The following is a 13,381-nucleotide window of genomic DNA, read 5'->3' on the forward strand; positions in this document are numbered from 1 at the left end:
GTACTTGGCTGCAAGTGTTTGTAGCATTATGAGCATAGCATTTCCACTGGTTTTGAATTAACGTCGCGTCACGTTAGGCCACATACTTACTCTCTGACCACTGTGATATCCTACTGTTCCGGCACAGAATTCTGCAAGGTCGTATTTTTGTTAACGGGATATATTGCAAAGATATGTGACAATGGAGGGTGCAAAGGGTGGGGTTGGGACTGCAGGTGTGCGCACGCTCTTGAATAAGTTGGAGTGCACACACACTTCGTTTTCACCCGTTTTCATTGGTCAAATCATTCTCTTCCCACAGAAGTTACTCCTGTCATATCTTCCTACGTTACGTTACGTTACGTAGGAAGATATATGACAGGAGTAACCTCTGTGGGAAGAGAATGTGGTCAAATATACTTTCAGGATATTGAGGGGGTTGGGGGTGGAGGAGTGTGTGTGAAGGGGTGTTATCGATGAAAGGGATTTAGATGGGAGGGAGATAACACTCAATCTGTTTTTCTTGTGTCGTCCGCAAAATCAAGAGATGTCTACGAAAATATTTGACTGTCTTTCCAATAAATAAGAATTGACAAAAAAAGTTTAAATGTAGTCCCTGTGAATATTAAGAAGGGGAATTTCACCGCAGCGATTTTACTAGGACAATCCCTGTGGGAAAAAAAACAGCAAGATGCAATATTCGAATCGTTTCATTCACACAGGTTGGCAGAAGTGTACGATCCGATACCCATGATTCAAACAGTTCAGAATTAAGATTGGGGTGTTCAGTAATAGATAAATACGTTTTCCACTGGTCCCTCGGGTCCCATTGGTTGACGTACCCCCAATGTTTGTTTGTCATTCCAAAACGTGAGTCTCACTGACCTATTGAGACAGTAACTTAACTTTTCAGCCGATCCGAATTTCCTCGAGTGAAAGTGAAAACATACAGCACAAACAACTCTGGTTACACTGAATTCCAATTCCTTGTTTCATAACAAAATGTTATTTACAAATGAAATTCATTTTTAAATTTTAATTACTCCGTATTTCAATATTTTATGTCACGGTTTAGGCAACAAACCTCAGCTAAGAAACCGCAGACTGCCCCTGTTTCATGAGGTCGTAAAATGATTCACAATGCATCTGGCTCACTAGTTACACCAGTTATGTCGTTTTTGCGCAACAGGACGGAACCCAGTAAACAGGAGACGAGACTGTTCTGTAATCAATGCTCCCCTCGTGACCAATGAACAACTTATACATTTGTCGTACTTACATGTTTTTATGTCGTGCATATATGAAACATATAGACTACATGTATATTATGTAACATGTAAGTAACTATATGCTTTATCTGATATGACACACCATTGTAAAACAGTATTTGATCATCTTCAGCTAAAAGCGACATTTCAAGGAAAATGCTTCCTTGTGACGCGTTCCTTCTATATTTTTATCAGCGTATACCAGTGTATGTTCTCGATTATCCGTGCAGTGTACTCTTACAAATTCACTTTTGAAATAATTGGGGATAACAATTGTACGTGATTCCCCGTCATAAACAAATTCCTCTCTTTCAGGTCGCCCCTACAGCCCAAACTCATCTTGTTCTTAAAGGACAATCTGATTACTTGTACCGGTAACGGCCCCAAAACCAACACTTCCTGCATACATCGAGAAAACCGGTCTAAGGGATGTAACTCGATTTGTTGTATTCTCCAATGACAGCCAACCACGTGTGGAGTGAAGCATTACGTGTCTTGTTTTCCAGCATGGCGGCGTTCGTAAAGCAGTTGCCGACTTGGGCTGCTTTAGTTGTGTTTTTCTGCGGATTTATCAAACATGCTTTATCAAAAGGTACACATTTTTAATCTTTCATAGTTGCCAATAAATTGTCGGTGAAGAGTTTCTTAATTTCGCTCTATCTGTCAGGATTTCGGATAAGATTGCGTGAGAAATACTTAGACCGACGTGGATATTGAATCCTTGTTCGGGGCAGATATATGCCAACGCATGCAGGGTAAATGTATTGTAGATGTGTCAACGTGACAATAGTTCAATAAAACAAATGATTTCTTTGGTTATTCTCAGTTAAATGCATTAGTACTATTGATGTAACGACCTTTCGGATAAATGAGGTACGAGTTCCTCTCATCTATCCACCCATCCATCCATCCCCAAATAATATTTATAAATTGATATGTATTAGAAATATTAACAATACCTAACACAACAATTACTAGATGACAAAAATGACGAAAAGACCTCAAATTAATACAATATATAGGATTGAACCACTTAGTGTTACCTCTGTAAATTGAGGAAAGAATGTGGCGAAACGTAAGTAACACTTTGGGTTTCTAACTGAAATAGATACAAAGATTGTTACAGATGTGATTGTTTTTGTTATACCTGTTCTAGTTTACTGAATGTATATTTACCATGAGGTATTGATGTCTGGTAGTAATTTTGGGTTTTGTTTGGGGTAGGGGCAGAACTTTTACTGTTCTTGTCTCAATGTAAAATGGATTATTGTATTTACCGTCTTGTTTTAGAGATGAACTATGAGTATGTGACATGTGGTTCAACCCTAAAGCTGCTCAATACCTACTCCAGTGTCCGCCTACACTCACATGACGTGAAATATGGTTCGGGAAGTGGACAGCAGGTAAAGATGACTAAATGGTTGTTTTTTGTTTGTTTTTAAGATGTGCGTGTAGCTTTATGTCAGTTTTGGAATATTTCCTTATGCAGGGGTATATATACATTACACAAAATGTAAGATGGTTTTGATTTTCTTAATAAAAATTTGAATATGTCTTAGAATTCTACTAAACCAGTTGAATTTTTGAAGTTCATATCACTAGTAGCAGCCTTTGTTTAGATGGTTACTGTTTAATGGTGCTTGTTGTGTTTCTAGTCAGTGACAGGTGTTGACTCATCTGATGATCACAACAGCTACTGGCAGATCCGGGGCAAGACAGGAGCAACGTGTATGCGAGGGTAAGGCGAGATAATCAACTCAGACGAGTTTGTTTGATGCTCTTTCAGGTTTGACTGGGTCAGACATCATTATTTACAAGATGCCATGATTTGAATGGAATTGTATGCGGTAAAAGAAATGTACTCTCTAACGTGTTGTTTTTCTGATCACTGTATGAAAATGCTTTTTTCATATGTTTATAAATGGACTCCTTGTCTATAAGTTAGTGAGTTTGCTCAAACATGGCTCTTGGCATCATTTTTGTGAGATGATAGTATTATTATGTGTATTAATCCACTGGTCTGAAAAGAATTTCGTTTGACTCAGACTTCTGATGAGTGGCTGTAGACTGTAAATAGTATTTTCAAACTGATCCCAACTGCAAATAAGTGCAATAAACCACATCACCACATTGGTTTGCTTGGTAGATTTTTAGATTTCACTGGACTACTTTCTGATCAATTAAAAGGAAATTTTACCCTAAAAACTGTCATGCTCTGTGTATGATAGGCATGTCTGCTTATTTTCTGCCGCTGTGTTCACAGGACTCCTGTAAAATGTGGTCAGACAATCCGTCTGATGCACTTATCAACAAAACGTAATTTGCACAGCCATCACTTCCAATCACCTCTGTCCCACAACCTGGAGGTCAGTGCCTTTGGGGAGGATGGAGAGGGCGATGAAGGTCAGTATTGGTCTGGCATTAGTTATATAGTTAGGTGTAATTCATTTCAGTATTGGATGCAAATCTTTCACTGACATACTTTTCATTAACTCATCTGTAATTTGCACACCATGGTCATCCATTACCAGGGTGCAATGTCGTTATTATTCAGCACCTGCACCATGTGTGACCAGGCTTACAGGTTTGGGTGCTCCACACTCTTTGTGGTTTTGTGGTACATGATAAATAATCTTAGCCTGGTAGATAAAGAGCTTATCAAGAAATCAGATAATTGATGGGATTCATCGCTGTATCTAGGTAAATATGTGAAAAATGGTACTTGTTGTCTCGCTCCCTGTTGTTCAGTATTGAGGGAATAAAAGCAATTTTTTTTTTCTCAGAGTCTGAAAAGGATAACTTTGCACTTCATCATGGTATCTCATTTGGCTTGTGCTATCAAACCAGCTTTAGTAAATGTGGACATATACACAGAGAAACATGCACACACATTGTAACATTGTAACCTTGGATGCAAGGTTGAACTCCTTTTCATCTCAGCATGCCCATGTATGGTGGAGCAGTTGTTTTATAATTGAGAATTCTTTGTGTGGCCATTGACATGTTGTCGGGCATTGTGCTGCAGGTGACAACTGGGTTATTGTGTGCAGTAGCAAGTACTGGAGTCGGAGAGACAAAGTCAGGATCAAGAATGTTGTCACAGAACAGTAAGTTACTCATGTTTGTTATAATAGCCTTATGTTTGATTTTGCCAGAAGGCTTGTGGCAGCATTAGTTTCACTTGTTTCGAATGCTCTTTAGGACTGTTCATCTTCTGGCTCAGCATCAAGTTAAACAGGAATAGCATGTCATTATTATGATTGGTTGGTTGGTTGTTTAACACCACACTTAGCAATATTCAAGCTGCAGAGAAGGCCTTCTAAACTGGCATTCACTGGGACCGGCAAAAAATGCTAGTATACAAGGCATGCAGGTTCAGTGAACTATTCCCTTTTTAGCTTAAGAAAGATCTGCCATGTGCTGTAGAACACAGTGAGCGACTGACAAATTGTGACATGACAATTATGATACAAGTGACACGTGCCACTCACCAGTTCGCCTACTCCTTATCCACTCTCCGTTTAGGAGGCAACATCAGTGAGCATAATGAAGTAGTTAATTAATGGAGCTCCTGCCACCATTCTCCTCAAGAGTAGTTAATGACAAGCCCCATTAACTAAATACTAATAGTAATCCACTGTGTTGTTACTGAATTATCAGTTAATCTGCCAGTCAACAGTAGATTTGAGATACTGGATACCAGTTTAGAGAGTGTTACTTACATTACAAACAGTCTTCTTGTCCTTGTTGTGCCGGAATACAAAATAGACTGATGCCAGATTGGAGGGCTTGTAAATGACCATAAATTAACTATCTTCTTTTGGGACCGAATTCTAGTGACAATATTGAGAGCTGGTGGGATTAGAGGGCTGCCTCTGTATAGGAACAGACAATCCAGTGATTAATAGAATGTACATCGATCAGCACAATTGGGATACAATGACACATATCAATTAATTCAGCAAACCTGACCACTCAATCACATTAGTAACCTCATAGGACAAGCATGGGCTACTGAAGGATAGTTCTAACCTGGATCTTCACAATTCTCGTCATTATGACAGTTACTCTGAACTACACTATTGCTACACCTACGACTGATATCAATAATGATTATTTATAGATAACAAGCCTTGACATGAATAACTAAAAGAGTTCATGCTTGTACCTTGTCACACAGACCTAGTTTATGTACAAAAGGGATCTGTAAAAATGAAATTATGAAATTGAAACTGTCTAGAATTGTAATATAGGAAATGGTGTCTGAGTCTGAAGTGAGTGACTGCAAACCAAATTCTTTCAACCAAATGTTGTTAGTCCCCTCACTGAGGTGTTATGGTTTGTAATTTCAGTTACTTACACATCAGTGGCGACAGTTATGGCCGACCAATCCATGGACAGCGTGAGGTCAGCGGCTACCCTACGCCATCAGAGATGAACTACTGGATGGTCAACGAAGGCATCTTTATCAAACCAGCCAACGATCCCAATACTGGGCGACTGATGCATGAACATGATGAGCTTTAATACTACACCATATTAGGACAAAACTTTGTACATTACAATATAACTCTATTTGTCTATTTACAAATGTGTTGATGAATTAGACTCGCATGTTTGTAGTTTGTATATTTTGTTACTCCCTGCAGAGAGGCTTACTTTGAAATACTATTGTAAGTTGAGAATGCTTTGTTGCTCATACTTGTGGTTACCTCCCTTGATGAACAAGATTGGCCTGTTTCTGTTTTGTTTCATTATCTGTGTTCATGTTTTAAACAAATATAACTACAATAATATGATCTACAATGATCAGGTTAAGCTGGAAAAACAAAAGTTCTGGGCTTTTTGGCAATGTTCTGAGATGCAGGGTTAGAAATTCATATTTTGTTTTCCTAAATCCAAGTTTTAGTCCTCAAGGAACTGTGATCTGTCCATCTTGAAGAGTTTCTTAATTCTCAGAGGGGTAGACATTGATGTGAAGTTGGAACATTTCAGTGTCTGAGATCAGTATCATTTGTATGCATATCTTAATACATCAGTCAGGCTGTTTTTGACCTCTGAATGTGTATAGGTGAGATCGACAAGTGTATCAATGCTAGATCAACAGGGCATACTGTTAAACGTAGTAATCAAAGTTTTGTCAGAGGTGCAAGATGAGAGTTGTCTTTGATTATTTGATAGCATGCGTTTCTATAGAGATATATTTTGTCAGTATTTCTATGATTGATGATATTTGTTGTTGAGTTTCTGTGTTCACAAAGGATAGGGTTGGATTGTCATACCATACACTGTCTTGCTCAATCTGAGTCCGCTGCCTTGTTCCAGCACTACTGTATCAACAGTATCTCTCTATACAAGGCTTATGTGTACCTCAAGGTGTATTTCAACCTGTGAATATGACAGTTTATGGTCATTTGTTGTGCCTGACAAAAACTGAAAAAAAGTTTGTACTCATTATTACCTTCGTTTTTGGTATCCTTTAAGGGGATAAGACAGATTTGTTGATTTGGTATGCTGTATAGAAGAGAGTGGGGTGGTGGTATGTTAAATGCGATGGTATCGGTGGGCTAGACCCATACAAGTGCATGATACTGGAACATCGACTCACACAGTTTAGCTCATCTTGGTATTTATCTCACTTGTAAGGAAGCAGTACAAATAGATCTCCATTTCAGTGTCGCTGTACATATACCTCTCTGTTGCAAGAGAATTGAGATACGTCTGTTGAATCATTGCCATACGGTACATACCTGTAAGTGCATGTTTTAGTAAGAAACAGTTGAGTCTAATTCATTGATAACTAACCTACTAACACAATTTCATGGAGCTGTGCTGTATGATAATCAAACCTTTTTGCTTTATGTTCATGATTATGTAAATGCTTTGTTTTCGGAAAATTGATGGATAGTTTCTAGAGAACTTAACTAGAAAAGGGGCTGCTATTTCCAGGTAAGTATGACAAGCGACCTTTTTGTTTTTCTCACTACATTTTCAAGTTATTAAGCCCTTTCTCTTCAGAACTCAGTCAGTTTGGCCAGAATGAGAAGGGAACAGATTTTGTCTTAAACAAGTAACAGGGAGCACTGATCAGTCTACTTATCTTTTCAATATTTCATCATACTGTTTACTAATAATAGGTGTACCTAAGAAAATGAAATCAGGATAAAATTGTGTCCTCTCATCCATGTGTGAGCGCATCAGCTGAAACGTACGAAACCATGGCTATCAACCTTAGTCTTTTTTCATCCATTTATGACTGATAATTGCTTTGTATGTGATGGCGATATATTTGAATCTGAACAGTACCTTCAGTTTTTCTGGCAATTTTGGTATTTGGATCTAAATAATTTACAAAGGTCAGAAACTTTGGCTGATTTTCAGCTGACTTTGTGAACATGCGTCACATACTTGGGTGAATGATCCATTTCATTTCCATGGTTTCCATAGATTTTGGGTGCATGTGTTGGATGTGAATGCCAGGATTGTTTGGGGTTAACATTGTATGTAATACATACCTTATCATCACTTGATGTTGGTGCTTCTTTTATCATATTTTCTGGTTTATTTATTCCAAGGTTACAACTGTAAATATATCTGTGTAGTGATGCTTGTTTTTGTTTTACTAATACTGTGCTGGTTGACTTTGTGAATATAAGAATGTGGCATAGGGTAGGCATGGTACATGAATCAAAGTTTTCTGGGCTGGTACATCACATGACTCCGCTCTGAAAACTAAATCCTCCAGACTGAGCATGTGCGCTGAAGCTTTGTCTCAAGCAAGATATTCCTGTTCACAAAAAGTGAAAGTTCAGATCCTGTGTTTGGAAATGTCTCCAAAGTAAAACCATTGTAGAAACATAGCCCCTGTTATAAAATCTTTTTCAACTCATTGCCTCATGATCAGTTGTCTTTGTTCCTTTGGCCTGATTACCTTAAATTCAGAAATTGGCAGAGGTTTGAACCCAGTGTCACTTTGGTCTTCCTTGACGTAGTTGGCCGACATTCCATGTATAACAATTGTTGTTCAAACCCATCAACTCAATATGTGTACCACAAGAAGTGAATTAAAGTCAGTCTAGCTTCATTACTTTCAGCACCCCTAAGATTACCAGGTCTGACATGTCATATATTGATAAAGGGTTTCAGTCTGTTTTCATGTCATTTACATAATTCTGTTGTTGAGAATGTTTGCTATTGTAAATATGTGAGTATATGACGATGATAACCTTTGTTTGGGAAATGTTGCTGTTGGTGTGACATTAGATGCAAGTGTTGGAGAGTGAATGAAATAAAATGTAATGTATGGTTTCTAGTAATGTCATTCATTCAAGTGGGAACATATTTTTATGTCCCTTTCCAAAAGAGTGTCATCCACCGATGTTGTTGAGGAGGTTCAGATATTGAATAATAAATGAAGATCTGGGTGGTCTTGTGGATAGAACCGTTATCTGGAAGGAGGTTGGTAGTTTAACATTGTTAATTGATGTTATTTGTTCTTACCATGCCTAGCACTCAGCATTCAGGGCATTAAGACTGGAATAATCAGAGCTTGTAGGTTTTGTTTGAGTGTGGTATACATGTTAAATTTATCTCATTGTGATAGCACAATAAAACAGGTCCAACTTATAAAAGCACACATGCGCAAACATCCACATGTTCACACATTGCTACAAGTAATTATGAACTTGATGGTGACCCTCATATATTAACTCTCTAAGTCTAAGAAAATTTTAATTTGTCAGTTTCTATGGTTATGGGATGTACTTGCATTCATGAATCTACACAAACATAAAAATATGAGGCAAAACAAAACAAACCCCATACGAGATATGTATCATTTGATCTGAATTTTATATAACTGCAACAATAATACATGTATATATTTTCTGTAAGATAATACCGTATCAACACCTTAACCTGTGATAATCTTTTTAGAATATTAGTGATTGTATGACATATATAATACCTATGATATAACAGAAGGCAGTAACATGCAAAATAAAGTTTATGAGTATTTTCTTTTTAGTGAAAACTTCCAGATACAACACAAAGAAGAAATATTTTTTAGAGTGATCAATCTCTTTTCTTTGTAACGTTAACTGTTGAAACTTAATATAATATGGCAAATATAAGCTTTTATAAGTTTCTGTGTTTTCGATCTTCAAGAGAACACAGTCTGTAGCATCAGTTCCATTTCAAGCATCTGTTGAACAACCAGGACAGTATTCAAGCTTCATTGATGCACATGTCACAGCAGTAAAGTGTTCACTCCATGTGCAGTAGCATCAGTTCCATTTCAAGCATCTGTTGCACAACCAGGACAGTATTCAAGCTTCACTGATGCACATGTCACAGCAGTAAAGTGTTCACTCCATGTGCAGTAGCATCAGTTCCATTTCAAGCATCTGTTGCACAACCAGGACAGTATTCAAGCTTCATTGATTCACATGTCACAGCAGTAAAGTGTTCACTCCATGTGCAGTAGCATCAGTTCCATTTCAAGCATCTGTTGCACAACCAGGACAGTATTCAAGCTTCATTGATGCACATGTCACAGCAGTAAAGTGTTCACTCCATGTGCAGTAGCATCAGTTCCATTTCAAGCATCTGTTGAACAACCAGGACAGTATTCAAGCTTCATTGATGCACATGTCACAGCAGTAAAGTGTTCACTCCATGTGCAGTAGCATCAGTTCCATTTCAAGCATCTGTTGCACAACCAGGACAGTATTCAAGCTTCATTGATGCACATGTCACAGCAGTAAAGTGTTCACTCCATGTGCAGTAGCATCAGTTCCATTTCAAGCATCTGTTGAACAACCAGGACAGTATTCAAGCTTCATTGATGCACATGTCACAGCAGTAAAGTGTTCACTCCATGTGCAGTAGCATCAGTTCCATTTCAAGCATCTGTTGAACAACCAGGACAGTATTCAAGCTTCATTGATGCACATGTCACAGCAGTAAAGTGTTCACTCCATGTGCAGTAGCATCAGTTCCATTTCAAGCATCTGTTGAACAACCAGGACAGTATTCAAGCTTCCTTGATGCACATGTCACAGCAGTAAAGTGTTCACTCCATGTGCAGTAGCATCAGTTCCATTTCAAGCATCTGTTGAACAACCAGGACAGTATTCAAGCTTCATTGATGCACATGTCACAGCAGTAAAGTGTTCACTCCATGTGCAGTAGCATCAGATGTGTCTAGTCCACTAATGGGACAAATGCACTATTCAGTAACATCCATGCTTTGTCTCTATACAGTATGCCGAGTGTACCACCAGGCAGCAAACACATCACCTCAAGAATTCATGATTCACTATCACAACATGTTTATAGTGTACCATCAGGAGGCATCTCTATTCTTGTGTACAGTAAAGTGGACAAATCAACCTTCAGATGACCTCTAGGCAGCATGCACTCAACTTCAAGCATTGTGTCACTACTATCACAGCATGTTCATAGTGCACTACCACGCAGCAGCATCGCTGATTCTTTCCTCAGCCCCACAGAATGGGCAAATGCACCTCCAAGTGGCAGAAACCTGAATGCTGAGGGAGGGTACTGTTAGGGAGGCTATCCCCCTTGCGACGTCGACTCGACCTTGAATCCTGTGAGTGAGTATGGGGTGGGTCGAACAGTCATACCTCTGTAATAGGCTGCCACATGTTTCAGGGAATGGAACCGGAGGAGACTTGACTTCCCATCCACATGGGTGGTGCCCAAAACATCCTTGGCATGGCTGTCAACAACCATCCAGCCTCCAGCAGGATTGTGCAGCAAAGCCGAGCTTCGGCCTGCAAGGGTAACAATGGCTCCCTGACAGTCCTGGGCTTTGAAAACCCTCCTCACTGCATCCCCAAACTCCCTGAGGGGCTGACCTGGCATCCATTCCCAGGTCAGCTGGCTCTTTAGGGAGTTCGAGTCCATGCTGCCAGGGTACAGGAGTCCCTGCATTTCACTGACTTGGCTGCACTGGACAGGCCATCTCAACTGACAGTCTTCAGGCTCCTCCCACATCTCATCTGCTGCCAGATGTTTGCTGGTGGGAGCCTTACTTCCCATCCTGCTGAGTATGGCATCATGAAGACGGTCCCCCATTATGAGGACCCCATCCAGAGTGGCCGGAGTCCAGAGACCCACAGGGACAACTGAACTGGAAACAATGGCGGTGAATGCCACCGAGGTGCATTGTGTGCCAGCATGCCTTGACCTGAAAGAAAAGACATAATTACAAACCTTATAGGTATTCGATTGAAAATAAAGGGAAAAACTGGGATGAACATCTTATGAATGGAGCATTGATGATTAATCACTGATGACAGTTAGGTCATTGTTAGAAGTGAAACAATTCATAAATTTTTAATGATTTAACCCTAATACGAATTTCTAACAGTCAACTTACGGGTTCCACACTTTTGGAATATGGCTTTGATGAAAGTGCCCTAGGATTGAGTGTCTGCATTCGGGATGACTGGACACTGCTGTTGTATCCTGGACTTCTGTACAAGATTGGCTTGACATTGGCGGTAGTTCTCTGTCAGTTGGGGCTGCATGCTCAGACCTTGACGGGAGAAGGGGGTGTTCTCCAGCTGGGGCGCCACACCCACACTGAGTAGGCTGAAGGCTTAAGCTGTAGTCCCCTTGGGTGGGTGTAAGGAAACCCTTTAAGTCCAGGGTAGGTTTTTGTGACCTTTAACAGGAAGACAAAGCCAGTTACCGGGCTCACAGCAAGAACTTTAAAAAAACCCCAGCTGCAAACTATGACACATAGTTACAACTAAATATGAGAAACATGGAGCATGACTGCTAACCAAAAGAAAAACTGAAAGATTTTTTACACCTTGAATCTCTCAAATGGATAATGGCACAAATGTTTAGTTAGCTTTGTATAGTCTCACATACAATAAACGCTTACCCATTCAACGAATTTGCAGGAAGTTCTTTCCTCAGTGTTTTCCTGTAATGGCCGTCTTCATCATCCTTCAATTCAAGCATTTCAGTATTAGTTTGAAAGACTGTGATGATTAATGCAGGTATTGCTACTACTACTAGTTCTTACTATCTATTACTAACTGTGATGGAACTACAACTACTATTACAACAGATATTATTACTACTACCACTATCGCTGCTGCTACTACACCGGCATTACTATAATCACTACACCTACAGCTACAACCACTACAAATGATAATACCGCTTTTCTTTTACGGCTGTTTCATAGCTACCAACTGCTAACGACACCAACACTACTACTACAGCTACCACGTCCCAGCAGCTACTATTCCTACTATTGCAACTGCTACTTCGAGCCAGGGACAAGTATAACGGATGTCACAAACAACATTCTTAATAATAATTTCAGCCTTAGGCTGATAGTTATGGTGGGAACGAAGGATGGATAGAAATGGGGCTGATAATTCCAGCTCTTGTGGCCTGTAAGAGAGACTGTCACACGTTGCTGGTGATTCGTTATTATTGACAAGTCGTCACATCATAAAAGGAAGACGCTCCGTTTTAGTTCTCACAGTCACCACGATCTTAGAAGCAGGAGACACATTCAGTGTTGCACAAATTTGGGCTGTGGCAACATTAAGCAAAGTTACTTACTTCTACACGAGATGAGCAGCAGAATTTCCTTGCCTGTCGGGAACACCACTTTCTGAGTCTCCGGAAGTAAGACTGGGGAATATGGATCTTACGCGCCATTTGTGCCAGAGAAAATTTGCCCGTGTCAGTCAGAGGTGCTGTGTAATCGAACGTCCCGCTCGGCAACTCATGGAAACAATCCCGTGACGTCACTAGAAACAACCAATCACTGTGCATCTCCAAGGTCATTCGTGCCCAACGCGTGTTTTTTTCCGACAAGCCGAGTCTTCTTGCAGGTTACGGAAAGGGGCGAGTGTTGACGAATGCTCCAAATGTTGTTCATACTCCATACAGCGACAATGCAGTAACTAACGATGTTATAAATGTTTGTCAACCCTTCTTATTTTTGAGAAAGATGTTTTGTTTATTTCACTTTCATATTTATTTACAGTGCTCATTTAGCCCCATTTAACACGTGAATACTTCTGATTTCCGATCAGTCCTAAATTAAAGTCCTGCTCACAAATATACCTACAAATACG

General features: G+C 39.6%; 2 protein-coding genes across 2 annotated transcripts; one reads left to right on the top strand and one right to left on the bottom strand.

Annotated features, from left to right (window-relative positions):
* Positions 1-1,691: 1,691 nt before the first annotated feature.
* On the top strand, positions 1,692-8,552 carry LOC137278036 (stromal cell-derived factor 2-like). The gene is made up of 6 exons (XM_067810076.1): positions 1,692-1,839; positions 2,538-2,650; positions 2,903-2,985; positions 3,511-3,650; positions 4,273-4,354; positions 5,600-8,552. The coding sequence occupies exons 1-6, from the start codon at positions 1,704-1,706 to the stop codon at positions 5,772-5,774; spliced, it is 729 nt and encodes a 242-aa protein (XP_067666177.1). The 5' UTR covers positions 1,692-1,703; the 3' UTR covers positions 5,775-8,552.
* Positions 8,553-10,823: 2,271 nt separating this feature from the next.
* Positions 10,824-12,959, bottom strand: LOC137276844 (uncharacterized). Its single transcript, XM_067808491.1, has 4 exons — positions 12,861-12,959; positions 12,166-12,230; positions 11,653-11,940; positions 10,824-11,460 (listed from the first exon to the last, which is right to left on the bottom strand). The coding sequence occupies exons 1-4, from the start codon at positions 12,957-12,959 to the stop codon at positions 10,824-10,826; spliced, it is 1,089 nt and encodes a 362-aa protein (XP_067664592.1).
* Positions 12,960-13,381: the final 422 nt, after the last annotated feature.

The sequence above is a fragment of the Haliotis asinina genome, chromosome 3, assembly GCF_037392515.1.
Source record: "Haliotis asinina isolate JCU_RB_2024 chromosome 3, JCU_Hal_asi_v2, whole genome shotgun sequence".
Taxonomy (NCBI): domain Eukaryota; kingdom Metazoa; phylum Mollusca; class Gastropoda; order Lepetellida; family Haliotidae; genus Haliotis; species Haliotis asinina.

What these genes read in the sequence shown, in the direction of transcription:
- LOC137278036 (XM_067810076.1), top strand. Translation starts at nt 1,704, where the DNA reads ATGACAGCCAACCACGTGTGGAGTGAAGCATTACGTGTCTTGTTTTCC. An exon ending in GTTCGGGAAGTGGACAGCAG is followed by an intron (nt 2,651 to 2,902) that starts GTAAAGATGACT and finishes TTGTGTTTCTAG; the next exon opens with TCAGTGACAGGTGTTGACTC. An exon ending in GGATGGAGAGGGCGATGAAG is followed by an intron (nt 3,651 to 4,272) that starts GTCAGTATTGGT and finishes ATTGTGCTGCAG; the next exon opens with GTGACAACTGGGTTATTGTG.
- LOC137276844 (XM_067808491.1), bottom strand. Translation starts at nt 12,959, where the DNA reads ATGGCGCGTAAGATCCATATTCCCCAGTCTTACTTCCGGAGACTCAGA. An exon ending in GCTGCTCATCTCGTGTAGAA is followed by an intron (nt 12,231 to 12,860) that starts GTAAGTAACTTT and finishes CTTGAATTGAAG; the next exon opens with GATGATGAAGACGGCCATTA. An exon ending in ATTCCAAAAGTGTGGAACCC is followed by an intron (nt 11,461 to 11,652) that starts GTAAGTTGACTG and finishes CTTTTCTTTCAG; the next exon opens with GTCAAGGCATGCTGGCACAC.